At 38.1% G+C, this 22,768-nt stretch overlaps 1 protein-coding gene across 4 annotated transcripts in view; it reads right to left on the reverse strand.

The window, feature by feature from the left end:
- The window catches only part of Tafa4 (TAFA chemokine like family member 4), a 180,431-nt gene that overhangs the window by 14,687 nt on the left and 142,976 nt on the right, over nt 1-22,768 (reverse strand). For all 4 annotated transcript variants that reach the window (XM_074044192.1, XM_074044190.1, XM_074044191.1 and 1 more), the window contains one exon: nt 16,329-16,484. In XM_074044192.1, coding sequence (XP_073900293.1) covers nt 16,329-16,484 — 156 coding nt within the window. The remainder of the gene's footprint in view (nt 1-16,328; nt 16,485-22,768) is intronic.

Consider the following 22,768-nt stretch of genomic DNA (forward strand, 5'->3'; position numbering starts at 1 on the left):
GTTATTTCAAATAACATGATGATCTTCACTTCTATCCATTTTCCTGTAAATTACAGGATTTCATTCTTTTTGTGGCTGAATAAAACTCCACGTGTGTGTACACACACACCTTCTTTACTTACCCATTGGTGAAGGCCTAGGCATATCCCATGTCTTAGCAATTGTTAAAAGTGCCACAATAAATATGGGCATGTTAGTATCTCTTTCGTATGATTTTATTTCCTTTGGGTATATACCCAGGAGTGGGGTAGCTCAATCGTATGGTAGTCCTATTTTTAGTTTTGAAAGGAAACTCAGATTATTTTCCATAATACCTGTACCAATTTAGAGTACCACCAACAGTTTATAGTGGTTCCTTTTTTCTCATATCCTTGCCTGTTTTTCTAACTGGGATGTGATGGTATCTTATCATAGTTTGATTTCCATTTCTTTGATGGCTACTGAGCTTTTTTTTCATATCATTGCCTGTAGGAATGTCTTAAAGTAATTTTCCTGTTTCTTCCAGTTATTTCACAAATTCAGGTCTTCTGTTGAGGTCTTTGATCTACTTTGAGCTGATTTTTGTATAAGGTGAGAGGGGTTAAGTTCCAGTCTTCTGAATGTAGATATCCAGTTTCTACCTCATCAAGAATCAGTGGTTGAGCTATTCAGAATAGCCAAGTTATGGAAACAACCAAGATGCCCCACCATTGATGAATGGATCAAGAAAATGTGGTACTTGTACACAATGGAATTTTACTCAGCCATGAAGAAGAATGAAATCTTACCATTTGCAGGTAAATGGATGGAACTGGAGAACATCATTCTGAGCGAGGTCAGCCAAGCTCAGAAAACCAAAAATTGTATGTTCTCCCTCATATGCAGACTTTAGATCTAGGGCAAATACAGCAATGTGGTTGGACTGGGACCACATGACAAGGGGAAAGCACATATGGGTGATATAAAAATAGGTAGAAAACCCAAAACATGAAAGCATTTGATGTCCCCACTCCAGAGGAGCTAATACAGAAACCTTAAAGCGACAGAGGTTATCATGAGAAGGGGACCAGTAACCAGGGTAAAGATCAGTTAGAGATGAATCAACATGGGTCATAACACGTGTACACAAAAGCAATGCTAGGAATATTTCTGGATAGCTATCTTTAACTCAACTAGCAAAAACACTTTGTTTTCCTTATTATGCTTTTCTCTTTTTCCCAACAAAACTAGTAAAGGCAAAACAGGACCTGCCTGGAACTGAGGGGGAAAGGGTAGGAGAGGGGGGCAAACAACGTATATATACACATATGAATAAATGAATAATAAAAAAAAGAATCAGTGGCTGAGTTCTCTATTCTGTTCCACTGGTCTATGTGTCCGTTTTCATTTTAATCCCATGTTGTTTTGGTTACTATGGCTCCATTGTATGTTTTAAAATCAGGTATTGTGATACCTCCAGCATTTCTCTTTTTACTTAAGATTGCTTTGGCTATCTTGAGGCCATTTGTGTTTCTGTGTGAGTTTTAGGATTATGCTTTCTACTTCTATGAAGAATATAATGGTTTTTAATGAGGATTTCATTGACTCTATAGATCAATGTAGTATGAACAGTGTAACTATATCAGTTCTTCCAATCCATGAACATACTTTGAAAGGATTTAAAAATAAATAAAAGGAAACATAAGATCAAGTATGAACTTGTTTACCAGTTTTCCTTCATTTAACTGGAAAACAGTTAAGACTTTTCTTCTAAAGGCAGATGTGTAACAGAATCCTTAAAATAGCAATCTATTCTGAATTTAAAATCATTCTGTTAGCAAAAACAAAAGCCATTTTCAAATCTCATGGAAGAATACATTAAGTAAGATTCCCTAGCAATTTTACCCATGATGGGATTTCTCTGTGAAACACCTAACAGAAAATGTTCTTTCAGGAAGGAGAGAGAGAGAAAAGGAGCCACCATTGTCACCAAAATGCCAGTTTCAGATTCCTTTATGAGTTAAGGATTGTCTAAGACCACATAGAAAATGAGCTGCTTCAACACTGAGAAGCTGAAGCCTCAAGTACACACTGAGCCCAGCTTTGAGCTGAAACAAAGGACTCAGAAGTAGGAGTCTATTAAAATAACTGTTAACAACATCTACACACATTCCTGAGCCTTATCTTCATTAGAAAATAAGTAGTAGGAGGCCTATACTGCCTTCCGGTTACAAAATATCATAATATGCTTTAATGACAAAGTGCTTTGTCACTTCTATTTCTAAAATAAAATTATTTTAAAAGCCCCACACCTTCCTGGCTTAGGAAAACACATAATATTCCCATCTTTAAGCTATCAACCTGTAATGAATTTTCAGTTTTATTTAAAAAGAAAGAAAAAAAAATACAATGAAGCCCTACCTAGTTTTGTGACAGTGAGTAGTACATTCTATAATGTTGTTTTCCAGGTGAAAATTAAATGTGATCTATTAGCTATTTAGCTTTTGATGTTCTGTTTTATAACACATGTATCACTTAGTTACCAAAAACAGATTATATATTTATGTAGCCATTTAGCCAAGACTACCTTTGAATTAGAAAACAAAGCAAGGACTCACTTTTCAAGAATTGGCCTCTCATTTGTTGGCTTAGTTTAATATCCATAGTTAAGGCTTTTCCCCCCAAAAGTGTATCTTTTATAAAATGCTCTAAGACTTCAATGTATCTTTTGTTATTGTGCATACACTGTTATTTCAATACACTCAGTGTGTTCTTTAAAAACACACGTAGATTTCTTGTTATTTAAAGAAATGAAACCATACCATTGTGACACTCCTAAAACACACATGAGCAGTAGAGTACTAATAATTTTTGAAGAAATCTTACGTATTTGCACATTCCACCAATAACACAATATTGTTATTTCCACAAAATACACACATTCTGAATGAGTTGGTATATAAGTATAAACCACCAATGTTTTGTGATGTAGGTGTGTCCTCCTTGTCAACCTCAGCACTACTGATATTTGGGATGAATTAAGTTTTAGCCAATGTTTTATAAGATATTTAGTAGCATCTTGGGTCTCTACACAGTAGATGCCAGTAAACTCTTTCCCAACTGTCTCCAGACAATGTCAGATGTCCCAGAGGAACAAAATCACTCCAGTTTGGGAAACATTTATACTTACATTCCACTGACAATAGGAGGCTATGGTACTTTATCAGACCTGCTCAAAGCTTTGGCTTATGAAAAGAATCCTAGTCCACAGAAAATACCAACTCTACCTTCTCACAAGCTTTCTCACAAACTCTTGTTCTACCGACCTAACTGGGGGCAACTGGAGCTGCAGAAAGGACAAATGCTAGAAGACAGACATCCATGAAGTTGGGGTCAGGTGTGTGGGGTGTTTGGATGGAGACATACAACAGCCTCATTGCTTCTTTTCTCTAACAACTCTTCTTTTACTTTGCTTCTTTTCTCTCTTCTTTAAAACCTTACTTCTAAAGTCTTTTCTTCTTTTCTGTTCTTTAAAGTCTCTTTCCAGTTCCTGCAATCCGAGTTATGGCTGCAAGACAAAGCTTTTAACCTGGGAAGGTTCCAGAACTCGACTTGACCGCGATTACAATTGAGATAAGGGCAGAACAGATTCTGCCTGGAAGCAAGAGGGACATGCCTGCTATTGGAGAAGATAAAAGAAAGCCCCTTGATTGAGGTCTTCATTGGGGCTTAAGAGATGATTTGGATACAGGCCAAGATGGGTAAAGTGGATGTGCTGGGAATTCAGGAAGAAGAGAAAATGGGAGATCCGGCGCAGAGAATCTCCACTTCACGTTAAACGGAGAACCGAGGAGGCCCCCGGGCCGCCAGTGGCCGGCGCCCATACGGCTTGGGAAGACGCGGACCAGGTGAGCTTCGCGGTACCGCGGTTCCCCCACAGACAAGCCTGGGCCAGAGCAGCATAGCCCCCTGGACAGACTAACCTCCACCCGGGAAAAAAAGAGAAACTGAGTACTAAGCAATAAGAACAGTTAAGACACGCTGGAAAGAGGGTGGGGCGCCCTGAGCGCTGAAGATTGGGGAAGGGAATCCTTCCCGGGACTGTAAATAAACGAGCCGGGCGGGCCGGAGAGGCTCTGGCGGGAGCGGGGCGCGCCAGCAACCAGGAGCAGGGACGCTTGTGAGAGGAGGGAAGACCCACTTCCCACGTGAACTGTAAATAAACACGCAGGCCTGACAACGCGGGGCAGTGTCGCCTTTCCCAGTGCTTGGAAAGGGAAAAGCCTGTAGCAGAGGCCCCCCTCCCCCGCACAGGAGAACTCTGAGCAAACAAAGCCTGTGGGACCAGGTGAGTGCTAAGCTCACCCCAGAGATCTGCATAAATAACGCCGCCAGCTACAGGCTGAGAAAAGCAGGCAGGCAAGCCACAGTTGCAGATACCACTCTCAGAACTGCCTCCAGACGCTTTTTTTTTTCTTTTTCTCCCTACCTTTGATGAGAGAACAACCGAATTACACCTGCAAGCCGAAAAACTTACTGAAACTGTATTGCATTTGAACTGGGGACACTTGGTGGGGCTTTTTTTTTTTTTTCTTCTGTGTGTGTGTGAGTGTAGTTTTGTTCTACTTTATGCATCCCCTTTGATGAGACAACTACAGAACAACATCTGAGGCACCAACTCCAGGACTGGAGATTGAGACGGACATCCAAATTATTAAGACTGAAATTGCATTGCATATAAACTTGGAAGTTTTTTGGTTTTTTGGTTTTTTTTGTTTTTTTTAATTTTCAATTTTCCATTTTATTTTAATTCATTTTTATAAATAGATATTACTTTCATATACTTATTTTTTATTTTTTTATCTTTGATTTTCAATCCTTTCTCTGTCACTCTATTGTCTGTTCAGCTTACTGTCGATTAGTACACTAACACTCCCTGTTTATACCTTTGAAACTCTCTTGTCTGATACCTTGTTCGGCTTTCTCCCTCTTGTCTGTATATTTGTTTCCCCCTTTTCTTTAACTTCTTGCTTTCCATCTCAGCTCACTCTTCCATTCTAAATATTACCATTGTTATTATTACAAGCTAGAAAATACTTAATTACACACAGTACAGGGACAGTAACAACACCAAGGACAATGACGGGAAGACAGAAAAAACAAGGAAACCAGTTTCCCCACAGCAAAAAATTAGTACAGGAACCAGAGGGGAATGAAGAGAACAGACACTCAGAGCCAGACTCCAACAAAATGAAGATAAACTATGCCAAAGGACCCAATGAAGCCTACAAGAATAATTTAAAAGAAGACATACTACAAGTACTCAATGAGAATTTTATAGAGATGATACTGGATAGGGTCAACCAAAATGTACAGGAGACACTCAAGAAATTCCAAGACAATAAAAATAGAGAATTTGAAAAAGCAAAAGAAGAAACAAAGGAAACCATAGAAGCACTGTATAAACACCAAAATGAAAGAGAGAACACAATGAATAAATGGATAAATGAACTCAGGACAAAAATAGACAACAATAAAGAAGAAAACAGCCAGGATATGGAAAACCTCAGAAAAAAGAACGAAACAGAACTGCAAAACAAAACGGAAGGCCAATCCAGCAGAATAGAACAAACAGAAGACAGAATCTCAGAACTTGAAGATGAAATGGTAATTAAAGGAAAAACTGAAGAACTACTAATTAAACAACTCAAGACCTGTGAAAAGAAAATGCAAGAACTCACCGACTCCATCAAAAGACCAAACTTGAGAATCATGGGCATTGAAGAAGGAGAAGAGGTGCAAGCGAAGGGAATGCGTAATATATTCAACAAAATAATAACGGAAAATTTCCCAAATCTAGAGAAAGATATTCCCATACAAATGCAAGAGGCCTCCAGGACACCAAACAGACCAGATCAAAATAGAACTACTCCACGACATATCATCATTAAAACAACAAGTTCAGAAACTAAGGAAAGAATATTGAAGGCTGCAAGAGAGAAAAAACAAGTAACATGCAAAGGTAAACCCATCAAAATCACAGCAGACTTCTCAACAGAAACATTAAAAGCAAGAAGAGCGTGGGGTGAGATCTTCCAGGCACTGAATGAAAATAACTTTAACCCCAGGATACTCTACCCAGCAAAGCTATCATTCAAAATAGATGGAGCAATAAAAGTCTTCCATGATAAGCAGAAACTAAAACAATATGTGACCACAAAGCCACCATTACAAAAGATTCTGCAAGGGATCCTGCACACAGAAAGTGACACCCAACTTAACCATGAAAAGGCAGGCAGCACCAAACCACAGGATAAGAAAAAGCAAGACAGTAGAGAGTAACATCAAGTTAGGTACACACAATCAAACCTTCAAACAACTAAGATAACTAAATGGCAGGAATCACCACATACCTATCAGTACTAACACTTAATGTTAATGGACTTAATTCACCCATCAAAAGACACCGTTTGACAAAATGGATTAAAAAAGAAGATCCAACAATTTGTTACTTACAGGAGACTCATCTCACCGACAGAAATAAGCATATGCTTAGGATGAAAGGCTGGAAGAAGATTTACCAAGCCAATGGCCCCCGAAAACAAGCAGGAGTAGCAATACTTATCTCTGACAAAGTAGACTTCAAACCTACATTGATCAAACGAGATAAAGAAGGACATTCCATACTAATAAAAGGGGAAATAGACCAAAAGGAAATAATAATCATCAATCTGTACGCACCCAATGTCAACGCACCCAATTTCATCAAACATACCCTGAAAGACCTAAAAGCATATATAAACGCCAACACAGTGGTTGTGGGAGACTTTAACACTCCATTATCATCAATAGATAGGTCATCCAAACAAAAACTCAATAAAGAAATCCAAGATCTAAAATATGCAATAGATCAAGTGGACCTAGTAGATGTCTACAGAACATTTCATCCAACCTCTACACAATATACATTCTTCTCAGCAGCCCATGGAACCTTCTCCAAAATAGATCATATCCTAGGGCACAAAGCAAGCCTCAGCAAATATAAGAAAATAGAAATAATACCATGCATACTATCTGACCACAATGCAGTAAAAGTAGAACTCAACAACAAAAGTAAAGACAAAAAACATGCAAACAGCTGGAAACTAAATAACTCATTACTTAATGAAGAATGGATCATCGATGCAATAAAAGAGGAAATTAAAAAGTTCCTAGAAGTCAATGAAAATGAAAACACAACCTACCAGAACCTATGGGACACAGCTAAGGCAGTCTTGAGAGGAAAGTTTATAGCCATGAGTGCATATATTAAAAAGATTGAAAGATCCCAAATCAATGACCTAATGATACATCTCAAACTCCTAGAAAAACAAGAACAAGCAAATCCCAAAACAAATAGAAGGAGAGAAATAATAAAAATAAGAGCTGAAATCAACGAAATAGAAACCAAAAAAACCATACAAAGAATTAATGAAACAAAAAGTTGGTTCTTTGAAAAAATAAACAAGATCGATAGACCCCTGGCAAACCTGACTAAAATGAGGAGAGAAAAAACCCAAATTAGTAGAATCAGGAATGCAAAAGGGGAGATAACAACAACACCATGGAAGTCCAGGAAATCATCAGAGACTACTTTGAGAACCTATATTCAAATAAATTTGAAAATCTAAAAGAAATGGACAGATTTCTAGATACATATGATCATCCAAAACTGAACCAAGAGGAAATTAATCACCTGAATAGACCTATAACACAAAATGAAATTGAAGCAGCAATCAAGAGTCTCCCCAAAAAGAAAAGTCCAGGACCTGATGGATTCTCTGCTGAATTCTATCAGACCTTTAAAGAAGAACTGATACCAACCCTCCTTAAACTGTTCCATGAAATAGAAAGGGAAGGAAAACTGCCAAACACATTTTATGAAGCCACTATTACACTTATCCCAAAACCAAGCAAAGACACCTCCAAAAAGGAGAACTATAGGCCAATCTCCTTAATGAACATTGATGCAAAAATCCTCAACAAAATAATGGCAAACCGAATTCAGCAACACATCAAAAAGATTATTCACCACGACCAGGTAGGCTTCATCCCAGGGATGCAGGGGTGGTTCAACATATGAAAATCAATAAACGTAATAAACCACATTAACAGAAGCAAAGACAAAAACCACTTGATCATCTCAATAGATGCAGAAAAAGCCTTTGATAAGATCCAACATCATTTCATGATAAAAGCTCTAAGAAAACTAGGAATAGAAGGAAAGTTCCTCAACATTATAAAAGCTATATATGACAAACCTACAGCCAGCATTATACTTAACGGAGAAAAATTAAAACCATTCCCTCTAAAATCAGGAACCAGACAAGGATGCCCACTATCTCCACTCCTATTCAACATAGTACTGGAATTCCTAGCCAGAGCAATTAGGCAAGAAGAAGGAATAAAAGGAATACAAATAGGTAAAGAAACTGTCAAAATATCCCTATTTGCAGACGACATGATCCTATACCTTAAAGACCCAAAAAACTCTACTCAGAAGCTTCTAGACATCATCAATAGCTATAGCAAGGTAGCAGGATATAAAATCAACATAGAAAAATCTTTAGCATTTCTATACACTAACAATGAGCAAACGGAAAAAGAATGTATGAAAACAATTCCATTTACAGTAGCCTCAAAAAAAATCAAATACCTAGGTGTAAACCTAACAAAAGATGTGAAAGACCTCTACAAGGAAAACTATACACTTCTGAAGAAAGAGATTGAGGAAGACTATAGAAAGTGGAGAGATCTCCCATGCTCATGGATTGGTAGAATCAACATAGTAAAAATGTCTATACTCCCAAAAGTAATCTACATGTTTAATGCAATTCCCATCAAAATTCCAATGACATTCATCAAAGAGATTGAAAAATCTACTGTTAAATTTATATGGAAACACAAGAGGCCACGAATAGCCAAGGCAATACTCAGTCAAAAGAACAATGCAGGAGGTATCACAATACCTGACTTCAAACTATATTACAAAACAATAATAATAAAAACAGCATGGTACTGGCACAAAAACAGACATGAAGACCAGTGGAACAGAATAGAAGATCCAGATATGAAACCACACAACTATAAGCAACTTATCTTTGACAAAGGAGCTAAAAATATACGATGGAGAAATAGCAGCCTCTTCAACAAAAACTGCTGGGAAAACTGGTTAGCAGTCTGCAAAACACTGAAACTAGATCCATGTATATCACCCTATACCAAGATTAACTCAAAATGGATCAAGGATCTTAATATCAGACCCCAAACTCTTAAGTTGATACAAGAAAGAGTAGGAAATACTCTGGAGTTAGTAGGTATAGGTAAGAACTTTCTCAATGAAACCCCAGCAGCACAGCAACTAAGAGATAGCATAGATAAATGGGACCTCATAAAACTAAAAAGCTTCTGTTCATCAAAAGAAATGGTCTCTAAACTGAAGAGAACACCCACAGAGTGGGAGAAAATATTTGCCAACTATACATCAGACAAAGGACTGATAACCAGAATATACAGGGAACTTAAAAAACTAAATTCTCCCAAAACTAATGAACCAATAAAGAAATGGGCAGGTGAACTAAACAGAACTTTCTCAAAAGAAGAAATTCAAATGGCCAGAAAACACATGAAAAAATGCTCACCATCTCTAGCAATAAAGGAAATGCAAATTAAAACCACACTAAGATTCCACCTCACCCCTGTTAGAATAGCCATCATCAGCAACACCACCAACAACAGGTGTTGGCGAGGATGCGGGGAAAAAGGAACCCTCTTACACTGTTGGTGGGAATGTAGACTAGTACAACCACTCTGGAAAAAAATTTGGAGGCTACTTAAAAAGCTGGACATCGATCTACCATTTGATCCAGCAATACCACTCTTGGGGATATACCCAAAAGACTGTTACTCCAGAGGCACCTGCACATCCATGTTTATTGCGGCACTATTCACAATAGCCAAGTTATGGAAACAGCCAAGATGCCCCAGCACTGACGAATGGATTAAGAAAATGTGGTATCTATACACAATGGAATTTTATGCAGCCATGAAGAAGAACGAAATGTTATCATTCGCTGGTAAATGGATGGAATTGGAGAACATCATTCTGAGTGAGGTTAGCCTGGCTCAAAAGACCAAAAATCGTATGTTCTCCCTCATATGTGGACATTAGATCAAGGGCAAACACAACAAGGGGATTGGACTATGAGCACATGATAAAAGCGAGAGCACACAAGGGAGGGGTGAGGATAGGTAAGACACCTAAAAAACTAGCTAGCATTTGTTGCCCTTAATGCAGAGAAACTAAAGCAGATACCTTAAAGCAACTGAGGCCAATAGGAAAAGGGGACCAGGAACTAGAGAAAAGGTTAGATTAAAAAGAATTAACCTAGAAGGTAACACCCACGCACAGGAAATCAATGTGAGTCAATGCCCTGTATAGCTATCCTTATCTCAACCAGCAAAACCCCTTGTTCCTTCCTATTATTGCTTATACTCTCTCTACAACAAAATTAGAGATAAGGGCAAAATAGTTTCTGCTGGGTATTGAGGCGGGGAGCGGGAGGGGGTGGAGTGGGTGGTAAGGGAGGGGGTGGGGGCAGGGGGGAGAAATAAACCAAGCCTTGTATGCACATATAAATAATAAAAGAAAAATGAAAAAAAAAAAAAAGAAAGTCTCTTTCCTTAGACTCCCACTATCCCATGTTTTCCTTAATCTCTCTTAAAGTCTTGGCCCTCAGACTTGCACTGCCTCATGTTCTCTCTTAAAGTCTGAGTCCTTAGACTTGCAGACACACAAACAGCCAGCAGCAGCAGCAGCAGCATCACTCTCACAAGCAGTCCACCAATTCATCCATTCCCCAACCAATCAACCTCGTCTCCTTCAGCAAGTCTTTTATATCCAGTGGTAAACAAGAGGTGGAGCAACAGTTCTTGGGGAGAGCATGACACTGTAACAAGAGACACCTGGGATCCTACTTCTCTGAACATAAACAACTTAGGAAGAGCAGCTGTGCTGCATTTTGCCTTCATCCCCTTCTGTGGCTGGGGCCATGCCAAACTCAGCCTGCCGATTTGACACCGGTGTGCTTATGTCAAGTTCCCATAGGCTTCTCATAGTCCGCTCCCCACCTACCTGGGCAATTTCACAAGGATAAAACCTGTCTGTAGCCACTCACTCTCATACACACATCAACCCTGACTAATCTGGGGCTCACCAGGGAACATTTTTCCTTCTCTGAAATCCTAGGGTACTTTATAAGAACCTTGTCACAGCAGTTCATGGCCTTTCCTATTGGCACACTCTGCTGCACCCACTCTCCTAAAATGCAAATGTCCAGACGCAATTAAATCCCTAACACCAAGGGTTCTAAGTAATACTGCCATTTCTGAGTAAGATCAGGCACCTTCTCAAGTATGCCCTGTTCATTCCCATGTGCTCTGTACTGCCTCATTACCTCTAACCTTGTATCTTCTTCCTATTAAGACACAGTGCCCTTATGGAGCCCATCCCTGCCCTGCTGTGGAAGTCTGCGTTCCTTCTAGTGAACTGTGGGTTCCTTAAAAGTAAATCCTGACCTTCGTTGCCATCCTATTCCCCAAGCATCTAGGCCAGGGCAAGCACAAAGGTACTGTATTAAAGCTTCATGAATAAACCAACATAAGCAATGTACACATTCTCCCGATGCTCAGTCACTCACCTGACAGCCACTGCCAAACACTCAGAAAACAGCTTTAAGTGGCAAGGAAAACACGCCCAATTTAAAAAAAAAAAAGACAAACTAATGAAGGCACATTGTAAAGAGAGACCCTATGTCTCATCGCACAGTCCATAAACGTGAGAGCCATCTGTGGCCCAAACAGTAACTCTCTTTCCTAATTAAACCAGTTCTGACATTTCAGAAAAGTAGAAGAAGTGGGGCATTATCAGAAGATAAAAAATATAGCGTTAAAAGTAACTGCCTTCCACTCCAAAGCTTTTGTCTTATTAATCTCTTTTAAATCCAATGTTTTGAAAGCATTCATTTTGACAAAATAAATTAAGCTCCCTTATACTACATTTATCTAGCTTTTTCATAAAACCATTCCACATTATCCGTATATTTTGATAAATGTATAGAACATTGCTCCTACCACAAAACAGCCTTGGATATATACCAGTTGAAGATTCAAAAGGAAGAATGCTTACCAGCAGAACAGTTGTCTGTTTCAGGCCCCAGTAACCAGAGCCCCAAAAAACTCCACATCCCTTCTCCCAAATCCCAAATGTGTGATAAAGATAAATCATGGGAGATTTCCTAAGTTAATTATAAGTAAAAATTGGAGGTGGGTGAGTAAAAAGAGCTAATTCTCTGTTTAACTAATAAAAGCTATGGCTTTATTGAAAATACAAGATAAGTATCTGTGGTGTGGATTAACAAAAATAGAAAAGGATATTCCAATTTCTATGTCAACAATAATTAGTGCCCTGCTCCAACATCTTCTTGCCTTTATTTTAATTTAAATGTAAATTCCAGCAAATTTTGTATTTCAGATCCTCTCTATTCTTATTGACAAATAAGATAAGAAGAACCTCTCAGCACAGAATGGGTCTTCCCACATGCCAATTAACATGATACTGCATAATTACTATGAGATAAAGATTAAGCAGGTAAAGCTAAAAAGCCCCAGTGGAAACACTGAGATAAGGAATAGAAGATCAGGGGACAGGAAAACAGATATACATCCCAACTAAAGCTTGAACTTCCTTTACCTCCTCAGTGACTTTGATCCAATAAACAATTATTGAACACTATTTGCCAGGCAGTGGTAGGTACGGGGAAACACCAAGAGGAAGACACAATCACAATCCTATCTTTCCAGGGTATTGGTATTCCCTAACCATAAATGTTACACTCCAGTTTCATGTTACATGAAGTTTATCCTGCAGCATACAATATGAAGCTTCTAATCACAAGTGGCTACTGACAGCTAACATATGTGTCACCAGATAGGTATCTTTCTAAAGACATATCTAGAGGGGGCCCAGAGAGAAAACATTTTCATCACCACAGAAAATTCTATTAAAGCTGTATAGATATGTTCAAGAGACCAAATAATTGTCTGTATCACTGACACTAGAGAAAGCATTCAGTTAGCCTGTGAGTCCATTTGTTTTGCCATAGATACCACCAAAATTTCCATTGATTAAGGAGTGGCTAAATAAGTTATGATCTATCCATTCAATGGCCTGTTAATGGGCAGTTAACCTAGCCAAGTTAGGTCAATACACAAAGATCTCTAATACTATTAGAAATAAAACAGACTGACCTAAGAAATTGTGCAAATACACATTTATATTGATTCATATTGAAATCTGCTACTGTGGACTACAGATCCATGTCTAAATATACAGAAAATTGTATTGAAGAAGGGGACCAGGAACTACAGAAAAGGTTAGTTCGAGAAGAATTAATTTAGAATGTAACACATAGTACAGGAAAGCAATGCGAGTCAACTCCCTGTATAGCCATCCTTATCTCAACTAGCAAACGCTCTTGGTCCTTCCTATTACTGCTTATACTCTCTCTTCAACAAAATTAGAGATAAGGGCAAAATAGTTTCTGCCTGGTAGTGTGGGGGTAGGGGGAAGAGGGAGGGGGTGGGTTAGATAAGGGAGGGGGTAGGAGGGAAGGGGGGATAAATGACCCAAAATATTGTATGCACATATGAATAAAAGAAAAAAAATAGATATAGTTACCCCAAGGGAAGAAGATAAAGGAGATTTTGCACAAATATATTATTTAGAACAATATTATTTTGGAGAAGGTATTCATATTTTCTTTACTAAGACAGACATACTAATAGTCATCATTACCCTCTCAAAATTTTCAGGTACCACTGAAAGTGCTGAATATTATAACATATTACATATAAAACTTTTTATATCCAAAAATTCTAGGCTAGGCAGGATACAAAAATAGTTCATATTATGATTCATAAGTTCCTTCAGAAGAAACTTAAAACCTACAAAGGCAGACAAATGCAGCTGCTACCTTGAGAGAGCAATCTGTGATTAGTAAAGATGAGTCAGTTCTCCACTGTGCTAAAACTAGGTCACGACAAACCAATTCAGAGAGAGAAAAATATGAGACCCCATCCCTGTCTGCAAGCTGCTTACAGACTAATTCAGCAAGTCTTAACCACAAAATGAGATGAGTATCATGAACTGGAAATATGAGCAGAATATATGTTCTTAGATGGAACATATATTTTTAAGAGCAAAAATTAAGTAGGCCAGATGTGTGACATGAAGACAAAGACAATGAGTCTGGAGAAAGGATATAGTACATAAAGTGCAGAGATGAGCGGGAATAGAAAGAGTTTGGTTTGGCTAAGTTAAAATCAGATAATACAAAACTTTGTAAGACATGATAATGAACCTGAAGTTCATCTTAAAGACAGTGGGAAGTCACTCAAGTGTGCTTTTCAACATGAAAGGGACAGATCAGTTCTGTTTGTATAGGAGGAACATTCTGGCTACAGAATGGAAAATGGAAGGCTAGGAAAAGTAAGTTCACTGTTGGACTGTGGGGGTAGCAGCAGGACTAGGAAAAAGTGGACTAATCTGAAAGCTAATCTGAAAGGTGGCACAGAGATAGAACACACATGATTTGGAATCAGTTAATGGGGAAGATAAATATACTCCACATCCCAGCTGGGAATGTAGAAACTTGGCAAACTTCATTTAAATGTCATTTCTTAAATGCTAAAGATCTTCATCGCCTTTTATAGGTCCAAAATCCTTTATCAATAATCCCCAAATCCAAAAAGCTCTAAAAAAGGGAAAGGTTTTCTGTAATATGACAGCAAATCTACTTGAATTAACATAAGGTTCTTCATCCTGCCTTATGCCATTCTACATGAATATTCATAGATGGCACTGCAAAAATTTTATCATCTATGATTATGGGGTACAAGTGGAGAACACGGTTGGTTTGTTAAGTAATAGATGGGATATATATTCCACTATCTTCATAAAATCTGAGTTAAGCAACACATCTGGCCCCCAGAGATTCTTATAAGAAACCATGGATGAGAACATTTCCCCTTGTATTTACCTGCTTTCAAGGGGACTGAGATGGTGGTGATACATACCACTGTGCCAGCACAGCCCATGAATTTGCATGTTTGTGTTTTAACTGCTGAACTTTAGACGTTCATCTAAAAGATATCAGAGGCTACAAGTGTTCACGAAAGCTTTCAGGCCATTGCAGAGTGACTGCTATAGGCTATCCCTGTTCATCTATTCCCCAGATGAACAACAGATAGTTGTTTCTAACAAGGTGTCTGCCAGAAGAAGCCAGGAGCGTCAAGAGGAATCAATCCCAGGCCTTCACCTATAACCATCAACATTCATATATGTTGCTTTGATATTGGCAAAGTACTCTGCTAGGGGACCCAGAGATTACAATGAATGACATATGACCCCAAACTATTCTCAGGGAAGCTGCTCCAAAGACATTTCAGAAATATTTGTAAAATGATAAAGTAGAAATAATAAAAGGGATACTACTATGTAACACTAAACATAAAGCCAGGTATGGTGGTAAACACCTGTACTCTGGTACTAGGGATGCTGAAGCAGGAGAATCACAACTTTGAGACAAGCCAGGGATAAACTGTGAAGTCCTGTCTCAAAAACCCCACTAACCATGAAGTGAAAAGGCCACAGTGCTACTTTTGATAGCACAGTTCGTCCTCCATATGTGTGGGTTGAACATCCCTGGATTCAATTTGCCAAATAAAATAGATTTTTTTAAATGTCACCTGTACTGAACATGTACAGACTTTCCTCTTACCATTATACCCTAAACAAATATATTAAAACTACTATTTATGTAGTGTTTACATTTTTCACATAGGTAATCTACAGATGGTCTGAACTGTACAAGAGGATGTGTGTAAACCATATGCAAAATTTATATATGGGACTTGGGCATCCACAGATTTTGATATCCAGGAATCCTAGAACCTATCCACCTTGGATACTGAGGGGATGCAGAAGGAAGGGGAGAAGAGAGCATCAGGAGAAAACACCTGCTTAGTGTGGATGAGATTTAGAAAGGAAAAAGGCATTGAAGCATATCTTACCAACTGTCTTATAATGGAAACTCTCCACTGGTTCCTCTTGACAGATATTAAAGACTTACCTTATACATTAAGGGACTTATGGACTTTTATTTGTGTTCATTTTTGGACTGATAATCTTGAGGCAAGATTATCATAGGTAAAGCATTGGTCGTTTGGGGCCCTTTTGAAATACTAGAGAAACAGACCAGAAAAGGTCTTACCCTCAACACAAGAAGGTTGAGCCCGAGTTGTGCCAGCCACCTGTCCTGGGAAGCACGAACACTTAACTGTCTGTGACCGCTCTTCTATCCGGTTCTTATTGCAGCATCGGTGCACAGCAACCACCTCACAGGTACCTTGCTTGATTTGGTGGTGACCTGAACAAGAGGGAAAAACAGAGCCAGTACTGTTAGGATGACATGAAATCACCAAGAACATCAATGATGCTATGGCCACATTTTATCCCTTGCTGTGCTATGCTTATGAATATTTGTAATGTTTTATGTAATTTTGAATTTATGTGAAAATAATGAGAAGAGGGCAGAAAATTCCTGTGACCCTGTGGTATGTGAAATTTGGCCTCTAGGACTCTCAACTAGTATAGTCAAAGTCAGGGTTATGTTACACTAATGACATGGCACAAGAGGTTTTGCAGATACAATTAAGATTACTAATAAATTGATTTTTTTAAGAGAAGCACATCTTAGATTATCCAGATGGAACCAATGTAACCACAGGGCCCTTAAATGCAAACAGATTGAAACCACGATGTGGGCGCCAAGCATCACTGTTGGCTGGAAGATGGAGGTGGCCACATGTCAAAAAACTGAAAACCTCAATCCTGCCACCACAATGAAATAAACTCATCCAATAATCTGAATGAACTAGGAAGATGATTCTGCCCAACTGCCTCCATAAAAGAATGCAGCCCTACTGGTATCTTGATTTCAACCCAGTATAAGACTCTAGGGAGAGAATCCAACTACAGTGCGCCAAACTCTGACCTTCAGAGATAAACTGTTGGATTTATGACAATCTTCTATAGTAGCAGTACGAAACCTTTCACCCACATTTGCCAGTCATTTAATTTTTGGCTCCATTTGCTGTATCACTCACTTTCTCTCTTACTTATTTTGCTAGCAATATGAAAGTTGCAGACATGATACCCTATTTACCCCTAAATGTTTCAGTGGCCATTCTTTTATATGGTCAGAAATTTTTATATGATTTAGTGGTATTAAACAATCCACAACTTATAGTCATATTTTTCCAAGTGTTCCAATAATGTGTTATATAGCTATTTTCTCCTCTGCTCAAGTTCTAACCAAAGAGCATACAATGCATTCAGCTGTCACGTCATTAGCCTCCTTTAATCAAAAAGCATCTCTCAACCTTTCTTTCTTGACCTTGACATTTTAAAAGAATTCATGACAGTTATTTTATAGAATGTTCCTCTATTTGGTTTTGTATAATGCTTCCTCTTTATTAAATTCAAGTCATGCATTTTTAGCACAGTACCCTAGATGTGACATGTGTTCTTAAGGCACATGATGTCCTTTCGCCCCATTTTCAAGGTATTAACTTTAATCACATAGTTCAGAAGGCATCTGCCAGGCTTCTTCATTATAGAAACGCTGTTTTCCCTTTATAATTAATATGCATTTTGAGAAAAAGCTACTTTGAGATTATGTACATGTCACATTCATCAACCTTGTACCACTAGTTTTAGTATCCATTGATGATTTCTACCTAAATTAAGATTAATTTTATCAATGTCCAAATTGCTCCATATTGGGATAGGAAGCCATCCTTCACACTGGGTACTGTGTCATTTTGACATAACACTATTATCCTTTGATAATTTACTAACTTTCTGCCCAAAAGGTTTTCTAGTCATACTTCCTGTTTTCCCAACTCCCCGCATTTCTCCAGGGAGTCTTGAAACCAAGATTTCAGCATGTAGGCTCACTCATTGCCATTCCAGAGAGACTGGGGGTCCTTTCTGTGAATAAATCTAAGAAGTTTGTGTGTCCATACTGATATATCCAATTCTACTGTAGCATCAAAAGTTCTAGCTACTCTCATTACCAACAAACAGAATATAAGTGCTTTAAAGTTTTAATTTGCATTGGAATCTGTGTTGTCTATTAGGAATCTTCTGTTAAAGTAATGGAAACTGATCTGAGTTAATCATGCAAAGAAAGTTTATTGCAAGATGATCAGGAGTTTTGAGGACCAAGAGAAAACTAAGCTTAGCAGTGAGTGAACAGTTTCACCCTATGAGTCTGTCATCTGCTCAAAATATCATTTCTAGAAAGTGACTATTATATAACATATCAGCCTGCAAGATGCTCCCTAACATCGCACCTCCGCCTATCCACAAGTTTTTACGGTCCATTCTCACATGTACTAGAGTTGGTCTTTATGACCAATAGCAAGCAGCAGAAGAAACGGTATGTCATGTCCAAAGTAAAGAGGCATGTATCCCCTGCTCCTCAGGTCATTTACTCTGACACAATCAAGTTTCCTGCCCACAAATTCTTGTACAGGCCTCTCTTAGGGTTGGACTGTGTGACAATGGCATACCATACAGAACTCATTATTTGTCATTCATTCATTTGCTCTGGTAAAAACAAGATTGTACAAGTAAGCTTCAGAAGTTATTAATGAAAGGTAACCTTTTCTAGTACTCCCAAGCAAGCTCATGGTTCTACTTAAATGGAAATTATGTAAACTGAAAGCAATTTAAACAGGTTTCCCAAGGATTCCACTGGTTAATGCTTTCCTTGGTTTCTGCTTCAAAATAAAACTAGTTTAAAAGTATACTGTAATTCAGAGGTTTTAATCAATGAACACATTTCTATTATTCTGAATTTTTTCTGGACCTTCTCTGTCCTCTTATCTTAAATGTTGATAGAAAAGCAAATTTTTATTGCCCGTAAGAACCAATACAAAGTCAAAGTGTTACTTATAAAACACACAGACACACAACCCCTCCCCAGAGAATCAAACTATGAGGGAGAAAGTTTTTAATTTACTAATTAAAATGAGTATGAATATGAGGAAATGATTAATGTGAAACCTAATGAAATGTTCATAAGGAGAATATTGATCTCACTTAGGTAGTTGTATACAATTATAAAAATAAATAAAAAGTTGTTTTAATGTCGGTAAAGTAGCTTAAGATTTTAGGAATGAGTAAGCAGAAACTATAAGATGGGAAGGATTGGTGAGAAGACCAAGTCTTAAGTTTCCGACTATAAAGAAGCATCTTGCGGTCAGACCTTCCCTGATCACTACTAACTGGTGCTGTGGAAAGGCCAGGATGAATTCATCCACAGGGATCTCCCAGTGACTGATTCCACCAGAGGTCATTGTATCAGGCTGCCATGACAGAATACCCTAGACTGGTCACAGCTCTGGAAGCTCAAGGCCCAAAACCAAGGTGTACTGCTTAGCAGGCACAGGATCCTGAGTTCAAATCCCAGTACCACCAAAACCAAGGTGCTGACTGATTTAATTCCTACTGAGGGCTCTCTTCCTGGTTTGCAGACAGCCACCTTCTCACTGTGTCCTCACATGGAAGACAGAGTTGTGGTGACTCTTCCCCCTTTTATAAGGTACCATCCCTATCAGATTAGAACCCATCCTTCTGACTGCAATTTAACCTTTATCACCACCTCACAGGCTCTATCTCCAAACACAGTCACATTCAAAGTTAGAAGTTTGGCATATGCATTGGGTGAGGACATAAACATTCAGTCCATAAGAAACACTGTGCCTTACTTAGATTATTAAATGACCCTAGAGTGTCTATAATGAAGGAAGCTCTAAGCCTCATTAAGACAATGAGAAAAAAACATGCTTTAGAAACTTCTTAGCATAATTAAATAGTTTGAACATTCAGTAATAATATTACCTGCTTAGAATTCTGTTGCTATTGAGATAACTATCCACAAATGCAAAAGGATTTTTTCTATTCAAATCTAGAAATGGTCCAGACCATTCTGAATAATCAGTTTGCCTGATCCTGTGTTATATTTATATATATATATACCACCAACTATTATACTTCATTGATACATTAATGATTGGTAGTGTTTTAATTTTGGTGTGTGCATACAATAGCGGTATATCTTGCAACAGATGACATCTTGATTTGATGACATATGGCAGGTGACAGGCACTATTCTAAATTTTTTTACAAATATTCTGTGTAATCTAATTAAAATGCTATTATATAGGTATAATTTTTAATCCTATTTTACATCTTAAGTAATTTTGCCCAAAGACCACATAAATAGAAATTGGAAAGAGGTGAAATTCAAGCCCAAGCATGTACATATTCTCGCAGAATGGGAGAAAGGGCCTCTGGCTTAAGTAGCTCATATTATATGATACAGAGACAAATCTCAGCCAGTCACAGAACATGGTTCAATTTCCCATAGAAAACAACAGACAGGCATCTGCAAACAGGCATTTAAAAATTCTCAAAGCTTGATGGTATATGATACGGATCCAGTGTACACCGCACAGAAAAATTGCCAGTTACAGTTGTTTGAGTAGTTCATGTTATAAGATTGTGTACATCAGGTCTCCAGAGAAATGGGACCCAAATGGTATCTATAACTAATTGGTTCACATGATGTTGAAGCCAGGTAAGTCCCAAAATCTGCAGCTGGCACACTGAAGACCCACCAGGAGCTGAGTCTGAAGGCAAGAAAAGACCAATGTCCTGGTGCAAAGGCAAACTAGGCAGGAATAATTCTTCCATAGGGGAATTTCAGTCCTTTTTGTTCTTCCCAGGCCTTCAATAGATTGGATAAGGTAATCAGTGACTAGTCGGACTAATTCAAATGTTAGTCTCATCAAAAAACACACTCACAGACACCCCCAGAATAACATTGAACTACACACCTGAGCACCCCATGGCTCAGTCAAGTTAACACATAAAATTCAGCATCAAAAACACACAACTATATGTGACATGGTATTGTTGGGTGGGGGGGGAGGAAATGAAAGCTGAAACAAACAAGAAACTAATGGCAAACTTACTTATCTCTAAAAATATACAGGACAAATGCCTGGTTCAATAAACCTGGTATTAAGTGGTCACATCAAGTAAAGTCACTTATAGCAAAGAGGAATTTCCCTCTTAAACAGCAGGGGTATGATTTGATGGGATCCATCTTAACCATTGAAACAAATATTAAAAATGTAACATGAGGCCTATGCAGGAAGTGAGAGATTGCTGATAAAACTTCTCATATGGAATTTGCTTTATTGTTTTGTGGCATGGACTACAGTAGATAAGACCAAAGAATCTTGAACTGAGGCTATTCTTCACAGGGAATGTGACAAAGAAAAAAACAAAATTGTATCCCCTAATCATGCCTGTTATGCTAGGCCATTTCCCTCTGGCAATTGTCTGTGCATGCAGATGGCTGGGTAGGCAGGTAGGTATTTATTTCTATTCATTTTGCCAACATTTAGATACATCATAAAATTATAGGACTGTACAAGAGACTATTTAGTGCTCTTTGACACACAGATTTGAAGTGAAGAAACTTGATTCTTTACCATCCTTCTGAAATCGCATTCAGTGGTTGCATATTTTCTTTATGAAAAGGAATCCTTAGACTATTTACTGTATAGTGTAAGATGCCTCTTTCCTCACCAGAATAGTTAATGTAGACATATTAAAAGTGTTATGAAAATCCTTTCAATAAAAATCAATGGCTTCAGGATTCTTATAGAGAATGGATTAGCCTTATCTGAGGAGTGAATTTCTTAAATACATACCAGGAGTTTTTCTTTTTCTTATTTTATACATCTTTTTAAAAAGTTTCAAACAGAAAAAATACCCACTTGGACCCAGTGTAAGCAGGATCTTTCCACTCTAAAAAGGATAAAATACAAGGCCACATCTGCAATAAAATTTCTTCCGTTGAAACTACTTGAAAGCCAGTAGAGAGACAGAAGACATCAGATTAAGGCAAATTTCTTCAAACTATTATATATCTTGCCTCATTTTCCTTTTGTTCAAATCCTTTTTCCTCTTCCTCCTCCTGCCTAGCACTAGGAAATACACCCTCAAAGAGATGTCTCAAACTCCAGTGATCTTCTTAGAAGGCATTTATTTGATTTGAGTGTGGTTTTCTCTGTGGCATTCTCAGTCTTTCTCTCCAAAAGAGCAGAACAGAGGAGAGAAAAGATTTCAAGAACAAGGCCATGGCTGATCACTGCCTGAGGCAAACATGTCCAATACTCCTAATCTGGTCCCTTTATCATCCTTAACTTGCTTCCCCTAAACCTATCCTGTCCTGGCTTTTAGTCAAGGAGGAAAAATTCACAGTATAGAGGTTAATACTGTGGTAGTCATCAGCTGGACCAATGTGATCATTTACTAAAGGAGACAAATATAATTGAGCCAGGTTCTCTACTAGATGTTGATGACAGAGTAATGAAGAAAAGACACCTCCAGTCTCAACAAGTAGAAATACAAAATGGAAATATCCCTCAAAACTCCTGGGTTGAAGAGTACTTATTTTTACTTCCTGGTAACAAAAGAGAGCACAGTGAACTTACTGAGCTACACAGTGTCAACTCCAGATTTACATAATTTGAGACTTTCAATTCATTTTTCTCATATCTAAGTATA

Source organism: Castor canadensis, chromosome 10 (genome assembly GCF_047511655.1).
Source record: "Castor canadensis chromosome 10, mCasCan1.hap1v2, whole genome shotgun sequence".
NCBI lineage: Eukaryota > Metazoa > Chordata > Mammalia > Rodentia > Castoridae > Castor > Castor canadensis.